Source organism: Nesoenas mayeri (genome assembly GCF_963082525.1).
Source record: "Nesoenas mayeri genome assembly, chromosome: 15".
Taxonomy (NCBI): Eukaryota; Metazoa; Chordata; class Aves; order Columbiformes; family Columbidae; genus Nesoenas; species Nesoenas mayeri.
Genome location: NC_137559.1, coordinates 9,636,805 through 9,651,194, shown reverse-complemented (window position 1 = coordinate 9,651,194; position 14,390 = coordinate 9,636,805). Strand labels below are relative to the sequence as shown.

At 63.7% G+C, this 14,390-nt stretch overlaps 1 protein-coding gene across 1 annotated transcript; it reads left to right on the top strand.

Moving 5' to 3' along the window:
* Positions 1-3,179: 3,179 nt before the first annotated feature.
* SEPTIN12 (septin 12) lies at positions 3,180-13,512 on the top strand (the record flags this gene model as incomplete). Its single annotated transcript, XM_080354138.1, has 11 exons — positions 3,180-3,234; positions 5,537-6,607; positions 11,151-11,342; positions 11,781-11,909; positions 12,023-12,104; positions 12,201-12,338; positions 12,469-12,586; positions 12,666-12,761; positions 12,851-12,947; positions 13,214-13,265; positions 13,368-13,512. 11 exons carry the CDS (start codon positions 3,180-3,182, stop codon positions 13,510-13,512), a joined length of 2,175 nt encoding a protein of 724 aa, XP_080210264.1.
* Positions 13,513-14,390: the final 878 nt, after the last annotated feature.

The window sequence follows — 14,390 nt, the reverse complement described above, 5'->3', positions numbered from 1 at the left end:
TACTTACCCAAAATGTTCCTCTTTCCCCACCGGTATGTGAAGGAAGTCCCCAAAAAAGAGGCAAAACGGTATTGTCTTAAATGATGTATCAACTCTTGTCAGATTAAAAGCTGTTACTATTCCTGCCCAAAGACCTTCTTTCTGCAGGGGTGGGCTCTGCCCATCAGAGCGTCCCGGTGCTGCTGCCCCGTGGGGCTGGACGAGGTGGAAACACCCCTGCCCTGATGGGTGCCCTGATGTTGTTGGGGGGGATGAGGGTGGGGGAGGCTGGACCCGGCTGCATCCCAAAGGGCCAAGGGAGCCAGAACCTCCCCCTTGGCCAAGCCCTGCAGGTGAGACCGTAGTGGGACTTGTCCTTGGCTGTCCAGATGGGGTGAGGGATCTTTGGAGGTGGCTTTGTCCCCCCCAGGGTGCCCTGGGGCTCTGTGGCGTTTGGGGAGGCTGAGACGGGGCCAGGCTGTGGTTGGGCACTTGGGCTGCGCTCCAGGTGAGGACATGCGGGGTTTTCCCTTTTCTCTGCCAAACCCCTCCGAGCGCTCAGTGGTTCTGAACCGCTCTAAAAATCCCTTAAACGCTGTGACCCACCTCGCTAAGCTGCTCCACGCCTTCTCAGCTCCCTCCGCCGCCTCCCAGCCCCTGTACACCGCCCCAAAGGGCTCTGATGTGCAAAATACCCTCCGGATTACTCCAAACTGTTGCTCTGAACTCCGCTGAGCAGCCCTGGAGCTGCTGCAAAGAGCTCTGAGTGCCCCTGCACACGCTGAGCTCTCCGGAACACCCCAAATTACTTCAGGCTGCTTCGTGCTCCTCTGGGCAGCACTGAGCTGCTCTAAAACATCTCTAGTGTTCTAAATTGCTCTGCACCCCTCTAAGCAGCTCTAGTGTGCACCAAGATTTCTCGAAACACCTCTAAAAAATCCTTTAAAAATTGCTCTGAAAAGCTCAGCCTCCAGCAGCATGAGGCTGCGCTAGAAAACAGGTAAGTAAATGGCTCTGGGGGCATCTGTGTGGTCCTGGGTCACTTTGAGGAGCTGTAACCCACATCTGAACAGCTCAGAGCTCTGGAAGGACAGACCTTTGGGCAGCACTGAAGCACTCGAATTGCTCAAATAGCTCTCAGGCTCCTCAAACCAGCCCTAAAGCACACCAAGATACTAAAACTGCCTGGAGCAGCTCAAAGTAGTTCTTAGAAGTCCTCTAAACTCTTCTAAAACTCCTTGAAATAGCTCAAAATGGATCCTAAAAAAGGTCTTGTAGCAGCCCTGAAGCACTCTAAGCCTCTTCTGTGTGGCTGTGAAATGCCTCAAGTGCTCTAATGTGCTCCAAAAGGCCCCTGAAGTTCCTCTGGACCTTTCTAACGCACCTCTCAATGGCGTTAAAACTTTTCAGTAACGTCTCTAAACGTCTCCAAACAGTTCAAAACCACCCCAGACCCCCTCTGAACAACACTGAAGAGGCGTAAGCCACCCTGACACAGCTCCGTGCTGCTCCAAACCTCATTGAAAAATAGTTGTTGCTGCTCAGATGTGCTCAAGCTCTTCTGCGCACCCTCTGAAAAGGTCTCTAAATGTCTTGAAACCTCTCCAGCCCCTTCTAAGCTGCTCCAGAAAAGCCCTAAAAGCTCTGAAGATGTCCACATCCTTCAGAACAGCTCCAGAGCTGATCTGTTCTTGCACAGCTTGGCGCTGTGCTGGCGAGAGCTCTGAGCAGCTGCAGGCAGCTCTGAGTTACTGTTTATTAGAAAAAAATAAATGCCTTTAAATAAATGTATCTGCAATAGGGTTAGAGATTTGTAGAGCTTTTGTAGATCCAGATTCCTCAGGGAATCTGAGCTGCATCTGCAATGCTGCTCTAAATGCCACTGATGAGCTCCAGCTTCTCCCTTGGTTACGGTGGGATGCGTGACCCTCAGGGCGGCAGCAGCGCTCTCCCATCCCAGCCCTCCCTGCATCCAAAAAGCCACAGGGCGGCTGGTGAGAGCCCACCCAGCCCCTTCCCCAGGGAGCCAGCAAACACCTTCAAACACCCTCAAAACCTGGCCAAGACCAACAGCCGCATCCTGCGTCCCCCAGCAAGGACCCTGCAGTGGGGCCGGGGCCCAGCTGCACCCCCAGCACAGGCCCAGCGCAGGAATGTGCCCCAGCTGAGGGTATTTGCTGGCAGCCGGGGGCTGGAGGGTGGTGAAGAGCAGAGACCCCTGGCTGGAGAAGGGATTTCCAGCTCCTGCTCCTTCTGCATCTGGTGCTGATCCCGGGATGGGGCTGGGGTTGACCCTTGGCAGCTGGGATGGGAGGGAGATGGATGATGCCCCCCAACTCCAAGCATCTTGTAGGGCCAAGGGGGACAGCCCTGGTGCAGCCCCTCGCCCTAGGGTGCTGCCTGCATCACACCCGGGATTTGCTGTGGGCAGGAGCACCCGGGGTGCTCACGGGAAGCGTTGTCTCCTGCAGCTGGTCCTCAGGGATGCTCCAGGAGCTCAGATGTGGGACACAAGCCCTACCTGGCAGCTACTAGAGCAAACACCACACACACCCAGACAGGAGACAACAACAAGCAGCCCTTCCTGCACCAGCACATTTTCTCCTCCTGCTCCAAGCTGGAAATCCCTGGGGGAGCAAGGACCTCCCAGCCTGCCCAGGACACCCCAGCCATGGTGGGGGCACAGGCAGCACCCAGAGTGAGCACGGCCAAGACAGAAGCCGGGTGCACCCCTGGAAGGGGGTGTGCTGTGGGGCGGGCAGGCAACGATGGCTGTGGGCGGGCGGGGGGTTCCATCCTCCCCCAGTGCCCGCGAGTGTCCCGGGCCGGCGCGGGGGCGAGGGGCTGCAGCATCCCAGCGCTCTGGGCCCGGCCTGGCAGGGGGGAACAGCGGGCACGGAGCAGCGGGGCCCATGGGAGGGGGCTGGCGGAGCTCCGGGGGCCGGGCCCGGGGAGCCGGAGGGGTCCAACCGGGGCGGGGGCGCGGGCAGCACCTCCCCCCTCTCTCTCTCCCTTCCTCCCTCCCCTCCCTCCCCTCCGGTCCCCTCCTCCTTCCCCTCCCCGCCGAGGAGCAGCCGGCGCCGTGCCGTCCCGTCCCGGGGCTCGGCGGGCTCAGCTCCGCTCCGCCCGGTGCTGCCGCCGCCTCCCCATGCGGGTGTCCCGAGTGGGCAGCAGCCGCCGGCCCCCCGCGCCGCTCCGGCATGGCCCGGCTCTCCGTCAAAGAGCACCTGGATGGGATCCTCTCCGACTTCGAAGGTGCGGCCACGGCTGCGGGACCCCTTCGCGGGGCTGCGACCCCCACTCAGAGGGGTATACCGTAGGGAGTGGATGCCCTCCGGGGGAGGGTACTGAGGGGGATGCTGCTGGGGCTGGACGTCTTGGGGGTGATGGGATGCTCCCCAGGGGCTGAGCATCGTGGGGGGCTGCCCTCCCTGCCGAAGGGGCTGGGTGTCGGGGAGGTGGATGTTCCCAGAGGGCTGAGCGTCGTGGGGGGTTGCGCATCGGGAGGGGACTGGGATGCCCCCTCAGGGACTCCGTATCGTGGGGGGCTGCTCCCCCCACTCCCCGGGACCTGGCCATGGCGGGGTGAGCCCGACGGGACGCACCCTCAGGGGGAGCCTGGCGGGGTGCGCCCGTGGGCGGGGCAAGGGGTGTTGGGGGGGGACTGCAAAGGGCTCCGGGGGCGGGGGGGTGCGTGTGTGTGCGGGCGCACCTCCCGCGTGTGCGTGCTCCGACCCGCGGCTGCGCTCCCCCACTCCGCCGCCTGGGGGGCTGCGGCGGGGGGGGCCGGGAACGGGATGGGTTTGTCGTTCCCTTGCTCACGATTGTCCCCGGCCCCTTCCCTGACGCCGCGGCGGGAGGGGCTGGGGCCGGTGGGGAGGGGCGGGCAGCGAAACCCGACCCGGGGGCTGCTGCTGCCCTCGCCGGGGAGGAATGTGTGCACCTACCCCGGGCACCTTAACCCCGCCACTGCCGGGCCACCCCCAGTCCCTGCCACCCCCCTCCACGCCCCCTACAATCCCCCACCTCGCCCTGCATTCCCCCGCCTCTGTGTCTTCTCCCCGTCACTCTGGACACGGTCTGAGTGAGGATGGGTCAGGGGCAAGGGGCAGGTTTGGGATGAAAGAAGTCATTTTAGTGTGCCCCCGGCAGTGCCGAAGCAGTGAGATGGATGTGGGGAGGGGGATGCTGTCCTTGTGTCCCCATGGCCCCCGGCAGCCTGGCCAGCTGGAGAAGGGCAGGACCGGCCAGAGAAATAACCTGCCCGGGGGGAACTGTTATTAGCAGCACCCGCGCCCCGGCCCCTGACCCCTGCCCAGCCCGGGGCACAGACGTGAGCTGGGGAGGGGATGGGGACAGGACCCCCAGTGCCCTTTGGCCCCCAGCGCTGCCGGGACTGTAGCCAAGCCAGGGCAGCAGCCATGGGGCCGAGGAAGAGGAGGGCAAAGGCGTCCTCACTGTCGGTGGGTGCCGTGCTGGGGCACATTCTGGCATGGCAGGGATGAAGTGGCACAGCGAGGGCTGCCCCCCCAGCCTCCTTGCCGGCAGCAGCCACCCGCTGCTTGGCAGCGGGGTGTAGCGGGGGCGAGGAAGGCTGCCTGGCGGGGACCTGGGCCCCCCATGTTCTCCCGGGGGCTGGGGAACTGGCTGCCAGCACCAAACAGTGCCGCTTTGGCAGAACTGGTAGGAGTGTGGCTCCTGGGGTGGCCCAGCGCCCTGGCAGGAGGGAGAGAGGGAAGGATGGCTGCCCAGTGAGGGCGCTTCCTTCCCCCGGGGGCTTCGTGGGGGTCTTGGCTGCTCACACCTGCCGCAGCAGTGCCTCACCAGGCCATGGTGCCCATGGGGACAGGGTCCCCCACTGTTGCCAAGCAGCCTGGGGTTACTCCAGCAGGATGCTTCGCACCAGAGCCAGGAGCGACAGTGCCCATGGGACAGCAGGGTGGTCCGTGGGGGGCACATTTGCATTGCCAGCAGGCCTGGGGCCACAGTGTGGGCTCCTGGCTGTTGTCACTATTGTGAAGCTGCATAGGTATCATGGCTGCATCTGCCCCCATGGACCATAAAGTTGCTGCTGCATGTAGCTATAGCTCTGGCCTGCCTTGCCATCAGTAGGTTTCAGGGTTAATGCTGGGGGGGGGGAGGGCACGGAGGAGAGTCCTTCCCAGCATGGCTGTTTGGATGGATGCAGGGGGAGACTGTCAGGCGGGGGATCCAGTTACCTGGGCCCGGATCCCTTACAGGGGGAATAAAGCGGGCAGTGTGCTGAGCAGGGAGCCAGCAGCACCGACCAGCCGGGCACAGATAAACTGCAGGGAACAATGATAAAAACCACGGTGAACAATGCAGCAGGGCCATGGGGCTGCCGGCACCGAGCTGGTTTCCCATCTGGCCTTTTGGCACCCGGCTGCAGGAGGGGCACATCCAGGTGCTGGCACAGGGTGGCACTGCTGGGGGTCCATGCATGGGGGTGGCCGTGGGGTCAGCTGGGGAAAGGGCAAAGCCCAGCCAGTGCCGTTGGGTGCCATGCTAATGCCACCATCTCCTTCTCTGTCCACAGCACTCAAGAAGTCGTTTGAGGCAGAGGATGGGGACGAGATGCCCAGCTCCCCACCAGTGTTCCCGCTGCCGTCGGGCACCAGCGAGTGCCACCAGCCGCTGCAGCCCGGCCACCTGGCCCGCTCGGGCACCACTGCCAGCCCCAGCCCGGCTCCCAGCCCTGTGCTGCGCAGCCATCTCAGCACCAGCCTCTCTGTCAGCAGAGCCAACGGCGCCGCCAGCACCGGCATCACCCGTGTCGCCTCCTTCCAGACCCGCCGGGGCTTTGCTGCAGGGCCGGGCAGTGACGGCGAGAGCCTCCGCAGTTCGTCCTCCAGCCTGGAGAGCCCTGCTCCCCCGCAGCCGCCAGGCACCCCCCCAGCTGCTGCCCCCGGCCTGAAGAAGGTCCCGTCTCACGGCAGCGTCTTCCCAGCGGAGCTGGAGCATCCCCTCCGTATGGCCACCACCAGCCACAGCTCACTGCCGGCGCTGGACCTGCACATCGCTGAGGAGCCGGGGATGGGGACCCCCCCACTGAAGCCCTTGCTATGGGTCTCCCGGAGCCCTGCATCCCAACCCCACACCCACCAGCCCTCTTCCCCAACCCCATGCGATGGCACCGAGGTGTCCCAGGGGCTGCCCATGCTCCCTGATGGGCTGGGGGGGCAGCTGCCAGGGGTTGGAGATGTGACCCCCTGTGCGCTTCCGTGGCTGCAGCCGAGGGTCAGCCTGGGTGCCAACCCCAGCCTGGCCCACCGGCCCCTGTCACTCCCTCGAGGCCAGGGAGAGGCATCTCCAGCCCCCACAGCTCCTTCCCCAGGGAGGGCTGAGGGGCTGCCACCACTGCCAGCCCCACAAGCTGCCCCCTTCAAGCTGGTGTCACAGCCGCAGACAGTGCAAGTGAGCTCCCAGCCTGCCTTCCTGGGGGGGCTGGTGCTGGTGCCAACATTGGGGACCCTGGCAGCACCCAGTGGAGCCGGAGAAAACCCCCCCAGTGCCGGGCATGTGGGGCTGCGGGGACCCTGTGCAGCGACAGTGGTGGCTCACGGTGAGGCTGCAGATGGTGGCTGGGCTGCAGTGACACCGAAGCACGGTAGGACTCGCTTCTGTCCCCTCTCCCCACTGGGACCCCCTTATTGGGTGTGGTGTTGCCAAATCCTCCCTCAGTGACACCCACTGCCTTCACTTGCTCCAGCACTGCCAGCGCCAGGGAGGGTATCAATGTGGGGACATGAAAATGCTGGGGACAATGCAGTCAGGATGAGCCCTACCAGCTCCTTCCTCCCTCCCCACCAGTGCTGGAGTTGCTGTGGGGCACATTGGATGCCACCCAGCACGGCGTGCGGTGCGTAGCGGCAGGGGGGCCATGTGGTGCGGAGCTGAGCTCGGCGCTGGCAGGACTCCCAGCCCGCCTGGCCCTGGGGTGCCTGGCGAGCTTCCCGCACCGCCCCGGCGCTCATCATTCTCCCTGGTGCAGGGAAACAGGTCAGGACACATGTGCCCCATTGGCGGCAGCGCCAAGTGCTGGGGCCTTGCGCGTGCCGGCTATCGCCACGATCTTGTCCCGCGTCCAGCGCTTTCTTCGCCTCTCATCCCTCCTTGTCTTGGCACGGGGAGGGATCCTATCTCTCCCTTCCTGCAGGGGCAGAGGATGTGGCAGGGGGCCAAGGTGCACTCAGGTGTGCTCAGCACACACCTCATGCTGGGGGGAGGACACGGAGCTCCCTGGCATGGCCGTGCCCCCGGCTCCAACTGCACCAGTGTGGGCTCCACAGAGCCTGTGTATGTCCCCAAGCACAGGGCGGGGGACACCCAGTGTCCCCCTCAGGAAAGGCTGCAGGGTGATGGGATGGACAGGAGACGGCCGCCACCACCAGTGTTCCCTGTTTGGGTGTTTGCGGCTCATTGCCTGTCTCACTGGGGTGTCATGAGAGCCGCCGTCGCCGGGCTCTAAGTACTGACGCCGGCAAAGGCATCCATACATCTGCTGCGGGCTGGAGTGAATCATCCCCCAGCAATGCCCGTGGCCGCACGGCCCCGCCAGCCTGGCTGCCCTGCCGCTGGCCAGGGGATGGGGACGGTGCTCGGGGCCGAGCTGGGGTGAAGAGGACATGGGGGGACAGTGCCTGGGGCTGAGATGGAGTGATGGGGACGTTGGGGAATGGTACTCGGGAGCAAGCCAGGGTTTGGCAGCACAGCCAAGCGTGGTGTGCCCAGGCTGCAGAGTGGGGTGCAAGCTGGCAGGCAGCACACGGGCACCGACTGCTCTGCAGATGACAGGGGACTGGTAGGTGCTGCTTGGGCACAGTGGTTTCTCTGCCAGGAAGAGCTGGGGATGTGCTGTTTCCCCTCCCGGGAGGCCACTGCAACCCCCAGCTGGTGGCACCCGTGGGTGGCCACGAGGTAATGTGGCACGTGTGGTCCCGTGTCCCGTGGGAGGAAGCATCAAGCGAGCCAGCGGCTGCTGCGTTTCACTTCCACACCGAGCGGGCGCCTGGGTCACCCACGCAGGGCCTCGGGCGAGGAGGAGGAGGAGCGGAGGAGGAGCTGTGGGCTGCAGCCATCCTCCCTGCCTTGCACCCCAGGAGCCATTTGGCCCTGGTGACCAGCTCTCGACAGCAGCAGCTCCAGCTCTGGTCGGCTTGTCCAGGTAGGAATGGCCATGGTTACACTGGGTAGGGCAGCATGCGGGCAGGGGGGTGCTGCTGCAGGGCCAGGGCAAACCGCTCTGTCCCCTGTCCCCTGTGGGCAGGCGCGGGGTTTCACCCACTGCCTCACTTCTGCTTCTGCTCACCACCGGCACGCCGTGGTCCCAGCCCTGCGCCATGGCTCCTGCCTGTGCCGTGGCCAGCCGGGCTGGCTCCAGGTCCGGCCATGGATGGGGATTGTCACCACTGTCCCCTTGGGTTGTGTTTGGTGCTGGGAAAAGTGTCGGCCTTTCTGGGTCACGCTCAGCTGGGTTGAGTAGAGCCGCGGTGAGCTCCTCACAGGCACCTCTCCCTCTGCTTCCCCCCAAATCCTCCATTCTTTTGCTGGAGGAGCCAGCTTCATTCTCCCCACCCGATCTGGAGCCATGCTCTCACTATCCGATGGCCAGTTCGGCGCGATGGTGAGCGGCCAAGCCGAGAGCTCCTCTCTCAGCATCCTCCACCCCTGGAGCCTTATTACAGGCTTCCCTAGGAACTGGCCAATTAGCCCTGCATCAGTAATTAAATTTGTGGAGGAGGCCATGGACCTGGGATTACTTGGCCCTGCCTGGATAATGAGAGCATCTTTAACGAGTCCTGGAACAGGTCTGGCTGCAGGAGCCATTAGCCCTGGAGGTACCTGGTGATGCTAAAGAGCTTCCACGAGGCCGCCCAGCTGCTGACTGTCGCCGATGGGCCTTTTCGGCAGTGAGGGCAGGGACATGAGGGCAGGGACATGAGGGGGGCTCCTGCCCTGCAGGGGAGGCGGTTGTGGTGCAGCACCTGGTGCAGCCCCACAGCTCCACCTGCCACCCTGTCCAGCTGTTTGCAGCTGCTCGGCCCTGCTGCCAGCAGAGCACAAGGTGAGGGGTGACAGCTGAGCCCCTGTGTGGGTGCTGCATGCTGGGGAGCTGTCCCCCCCACCATGTCCTGCCTGCACCCGGCCCGCAGTGGCCAGCCACCCTGGGTGGCTACAGGCAGCGGCTGCTTCACGTGGTTCTGTTTCTGTCCTGGCCATGGTGAGGGGCTGGCAAGGACCAGGGTGGGGGTGCAGGGGGGCTGGTGTCCCTCAGGAGTGGTGACATGTCCAGGTGAGCATCGGGGGTGTCCCACCTTCCTGCCTGCCTGCAGAGCACCCCAGCACTACTGGGTGGGTGGGTTCCGGCAGGAGCAGCCACCCTGCTTGCTCTCGGCCCCCCCGGCAGGGTGTCACTGCTGTCACCAGGAAGTCCCTGGCTGTTTCGCCACTTCTGAGGAACACCCTGACCCGCAGGGGCGCAGGGGAAGCTGGGACATGGGGCACTGCTGTCCCCAGCCCCGACACCTTCCTGGTCATCCTGCCATTGCTCTGGTGAGGCAGTAGGTTTGCACCCACCCGTGGGAACAGAGTGCTGGGTGCCCCCCCGGCCGGATGCTGTTGCCACAGCAACAGGCATGTTTGGCTCCATCATCTGGTACGCCAGGGCTGGACTAGGCTGGACCCTGCCCACGTGTCCTTCGTCCCCAGGCTGCATGGCAGATGGCCACAGCCTCGGCAGGGTGGCTTGGCCGCCTCAGCAACCTGGGCCATCAGCAAGCTGCCACTCGAGCCTCGCCAACGCCAAGAACCGGCTGGCCCATATGGAGCAGGCAGGGAGGCTGTGGCGCGGGGGACGCAGGCGCTGTGGGGCACTGCGGCAGTGGGGCAGGTGGCAGGGCCACCACCCCTACCTCGCCTCACTGTGCCTGTGCCATGGCTGGGCATGGGTGCTCCTCAGAGGGCACACTGCAGGGTTATCCCCGGTGCAGGGTTGTCCCCAGTGCAACGGAGCTGGTGGGTGCCAGTGGGGATGGTACTCACGGCTGAGCGTGCCCGCTCCCGTTTGGTGCCACCACAGCCACCCACGAGGTGGTGGGTGCCATGGCGGGGGCTGGACATCCTTGTGCTTGTGTCCCATCTGCACTGGCCTGGCTGGAGGTCGGCAGTGCCATGTGCCAGGTGGGCAGAGCCAGGTGGGCACAGCCACGTGGGTGCCTTCCCCACTGTGCCAGGCAAGCGGCAGACTCAGCACAGGGGCTTGGCTGTGATGGGGAGGGGGCTGTGGGGGAGGGAGGAAGGAGGGAGGGCGGGGGGAGGGACATTGCCATGCTCACCATGTGTTGGAGCGTCAGCCTCGCCAGAGCCAGGTTTGGTGCCAGTTGGAAGCTGACGGAGGGGAGGGGGCCAGGCTGCAGCACTAATGGGGACAGGAACGCTGATGGCACCCGGGAGACCATCCCGACTGTAGCTAGGTGCTGAGTGAGGGCACCGCGGCACTGAGGTAGGACTCAAACAATGGCCGTGCCGGGGAGGAGAAGGGAAGAAAAGGCTCAGGGGCCCCTCAAGCTGCTGCACAAAGGGCTGGGGTGGGTGCAGGGCTCTGGTGGCCCCCAGGCTGGGGCATGCTCTGGGCACAGTCCCCTGGGCAAACCCTGCATGTCTCTGGGGCTCAGGGTTGCACTGGTGCCTGCAGTCCGCTTCCCAGCACCCCCAAGGCTGCAATTGGGTGTCTGGGCACAGTGTGGGGTGACAGGTCCTGCCCCATGCCCGGAACCCCCCAGGTGCGCTGGGGCTGGAGCGGGTGCTGCAGGAGGTGGCCTCAGGGTGGGTGGCAGTGTGGGCTGGGTGAAGGGTGCTGGCGGTGCCCGCTGTGCCCGATGCAAACACCTTGCCGAGCAGGTGGTGGCATCACGGGGGATGAGAAGGGCTACCCGGTGGCCACGAGAATGCCACTACAGCACCTCCCTGTCCCCATCCACCAGCAGGGTGCCGGGGGCTGGCGTGCCACGTTGCCATGCCGAGCCTCAGCGGCTGCCAGGAATGTGCCGGGGCTGCATCCCCGCCAGGGTGGCTGCTGCTGGGGTAACGGTACCGACAGAGGGGTGGGCACTGGGGGGTCCAGGCTCAGCCAGCTTTGCCCACCTGCACAGGGAGCAGCCTGGAGCCCACGGAGTGCAGCATGGAGCCGCCGGCCGTGCCGGAGGAGGAGGTGATGCCTCTCAGTGTGGCGCCCAGCCCAGCGGGTTGCCAGCTCTTTGGTTATGTAGGAATCGAAGCCGTGCTCGACCAAATGAAAATCAAAACCATGAAGACAGGCTTTGAATTCAACATCATGGTTGTGGGTGAGTGCCTGCTGCGGGGTTTGGTCTCATTTGGGGTGGGAATCTTCATTATGCTGCTGTGCCAGGGGAGATCATGCTTTTAAGGGATTTTAAGGGATTTAAGCAGTAATAAAGAGAAGCAACATCCCATAGACTGTAATGTAGCGATGCTGGTGCATGAGCTCATCCCAGCTGCTAGGATGCTCCCAAATGGGTACTGAGGGGTTATTTGCTTGAGGAATAAGTTTATTGGAGGGATAAACCAGGACTATCCCAACCTCTGGTGTTCTCCCAAGTGGGTACCAAGGTGTTACCATCCTGGGGAATAAATTCATTAGAGAGGACAAACTAGAGTTATCCCAACCTCTGGGATGCTTTGAAATGGAGACTGAGGAGTTACTGCCCTGAGGAAATTAATGTACGGAGGGGGACAAACTGGAGCTACCGGTATGCCCTCAGGACAGAGTGGGTTGGGGAAGTCAACGATGGTGAACACCCTCTTCAAGTCCAAGGTGAGCCGCAAAGCCTCGCAGCCTGGCCAGGAGGAACATATCCCCAAGACAGTGCAGCTGCAGTCTGTCACTCATGGTAAGGTCACCACCACGGGGTTGTGTCCCACGTGTCTGTGGCTTCAGACATCCCCCAGTTCCCTGATTCCCCCTGATGCTTTGTTCCCACTGACACACATCTCTGCCCCATAGTCATTGAGGAGAAGGGTGTGAAGATGAAGCTGACAGTGACAGACACGCCAGGGTTTGGGGACCAGATCAACAATGAGAACTGGTAGGAGACAATGGGGTGCAGCATCCCAGCTTAGTGGGTGGCAGTTTGGGGTGGGGGATTGAGTTCAGATGCCATCCCCCAACTCCTCATCCTCAGTTGGGACCCCATCATCAAGTACATCAATGAGCAGTATGAAAGGTACCTACGTGAGGAGATCCTCATCACCCGCAAGAGGAAGATCCCAGACACTCGGGTCCATGGATGTGTCTACTTCATCCCCCCTACGGGTCACTGGTGAGTCCCCACTCACAGCACCCATGGGTGCTCCCTGCTTGGTGGTGGGGTCACTCTGGGGTAATGGTGGCAGAGTCACTCTGGGGTGCTGGTGGTGGGGTGACCCCGGGGTGCTGGTGGTCCTTGGCAGGCTGCGCCCACTGGATCTGGAGTTCATGCGACGGCTCAGTAAGATCGTCAATGTGGTGCCGGTGATCGCCAAAGCTGACACGCTCACCCTGGATGAACGGGCAGAGTTCAAACAACGGGTGAGGGCAGGTCCCCAATAGGCCCCTTGGGGTGCCCTGGGTCCCTCTGCAACCCCGGCTCAAGTCCTATATACCACAGATCCAGGAGGACCTGAAGACCCATGCCATCAGCGTGTACCCGCAGGAGGACTTTGACCAGGACCCGGATGACAGGGTGCTGAATGACCTGATTCGGGTGAGTGCCAGGATGCCGGGGCTGGGGATGCTGCTGTCCCAGGGGTCCCAGCAGCACCCTGGGGCAAGCACATCCTTCTGTGCTGGCAGGAGAAGATCCCCTTCGCTGTGGTGGGGGCGGACCAGGAGCACCAGGTGAATGGCAAGCGGGTGCTGGGCCGCAAGACCAAGTGGGGTATCATTGAAGGTGAGCGAAGCCCCTTGTACCCCCAGGCCTCCTCAGGTATGGGAGGGGATCTGTGCTGGGTATGCTAGGAGCAGCACCCATGGGTGCATCCCTGCCTGGGTGGGTGCTGGCAGGGTGTGGATGGTGGTGTGGAGCTGTGCCGATGCTCCAGTGGTACTGAGAGCCTGCCAAGCTGCGCTCCCCAGGTACCCCCCTGCCACCCTGCCCTCCTGCCTGCACCCTGCCTGCCCCGCTGCCCATGCTGCCCATGCTGCCTTGCTTTGCAGTGGAGAACCCGGCGCACTGCGAGTTCCCCCTCCTGCGGGACCTGCTGATCCGGTGAGCAGGGGATGGGGCAGGGAGTACCAGCACCCTGTGGAGGGGGTAGTGTGGCAGAGGGGGACAGTAACTTGATGTCCTTCCCACTGCCACCTTGGGCAGATCCCACCTGCAGGACCTGAAGGACATCACCCACAACGTCCATTATGAGAGCTATCGCGTGCGGCGGCTGAACGAGAGCAACCAGCCGGGGCCGAGCCCCCACAACGGGCTGCCTGGCAAGGGCGGGGGTGGCAGTGACCTCTGAGCCACCAGGTCACCCCCCAGAGCCACCGCTGGACCCCCATGGCAGTGCCTGTACCCTGACCAGCAGTGGCTGTGCCTGGACCCTGCCTGGGGTGAGGAGCCCCCAAGAGTGCCAGGCTGCTCCGGCTCCTCATCCCCAAGTTCTGCCATGGGCACAGACGCCTTGGACCCTGCACAGCATTAAAGGTCAAGCCAGAGCCTTCACCCTTCACCATAACCATCCTCCTGCTGGACCTACAACCCTTCTGATGTGCCACCACCCTCCTGTGCTGCTCTGACTGCTGAGGCCATAGAGCAAGACCTTCCCCCAACAAGTGCTGACAGGGTGCCCTGTGCCAGCACCAGCCAGGCACCCTGGGGAGATTGGGGTGCTTACCGCAGAGTGCCGGTGGTTCCATGGGTGGCCAGGGCGGGCAGGATGCAGGTTCCCTCCCCACAGTCACCCCACCCACCCTGCCCATTTACGGCAGGTGGCACAGACGGACTTTGAGCCTCTTATCGGGTGCCGGAGGTGCCAGAGGGGGGCGGAGGTGCCACCCTCAAGGGTGTGGAGGGGCTACACCCAGCTGCGCCCCACTGTGTCACCCCCCTGCCAGGGGCACCTGGCACTGGGTGCAGCTCCCCAAACCCCTCAGGCAGACCCCACAGATGCTGCCCTGCTGGCTGCTGGCCCCGGCACGGTGTGAGCGGTGCGAGGATGGGGGAGTTGGGGCGGCCCCCCCGTGCTCCAGGGGTGCATGAAAGGCCCCATTGTTCCTCCTGCTGTGGGCAGGCCCGGGGGTGGTGCCAGGACAGCAGCACCAGCGGCTCCCTACCCCCCCGCCCTGGCCCTGCTGTGAGCGCCGGCACCTTCGCCCAGCACCGTGTTAATGATCCACC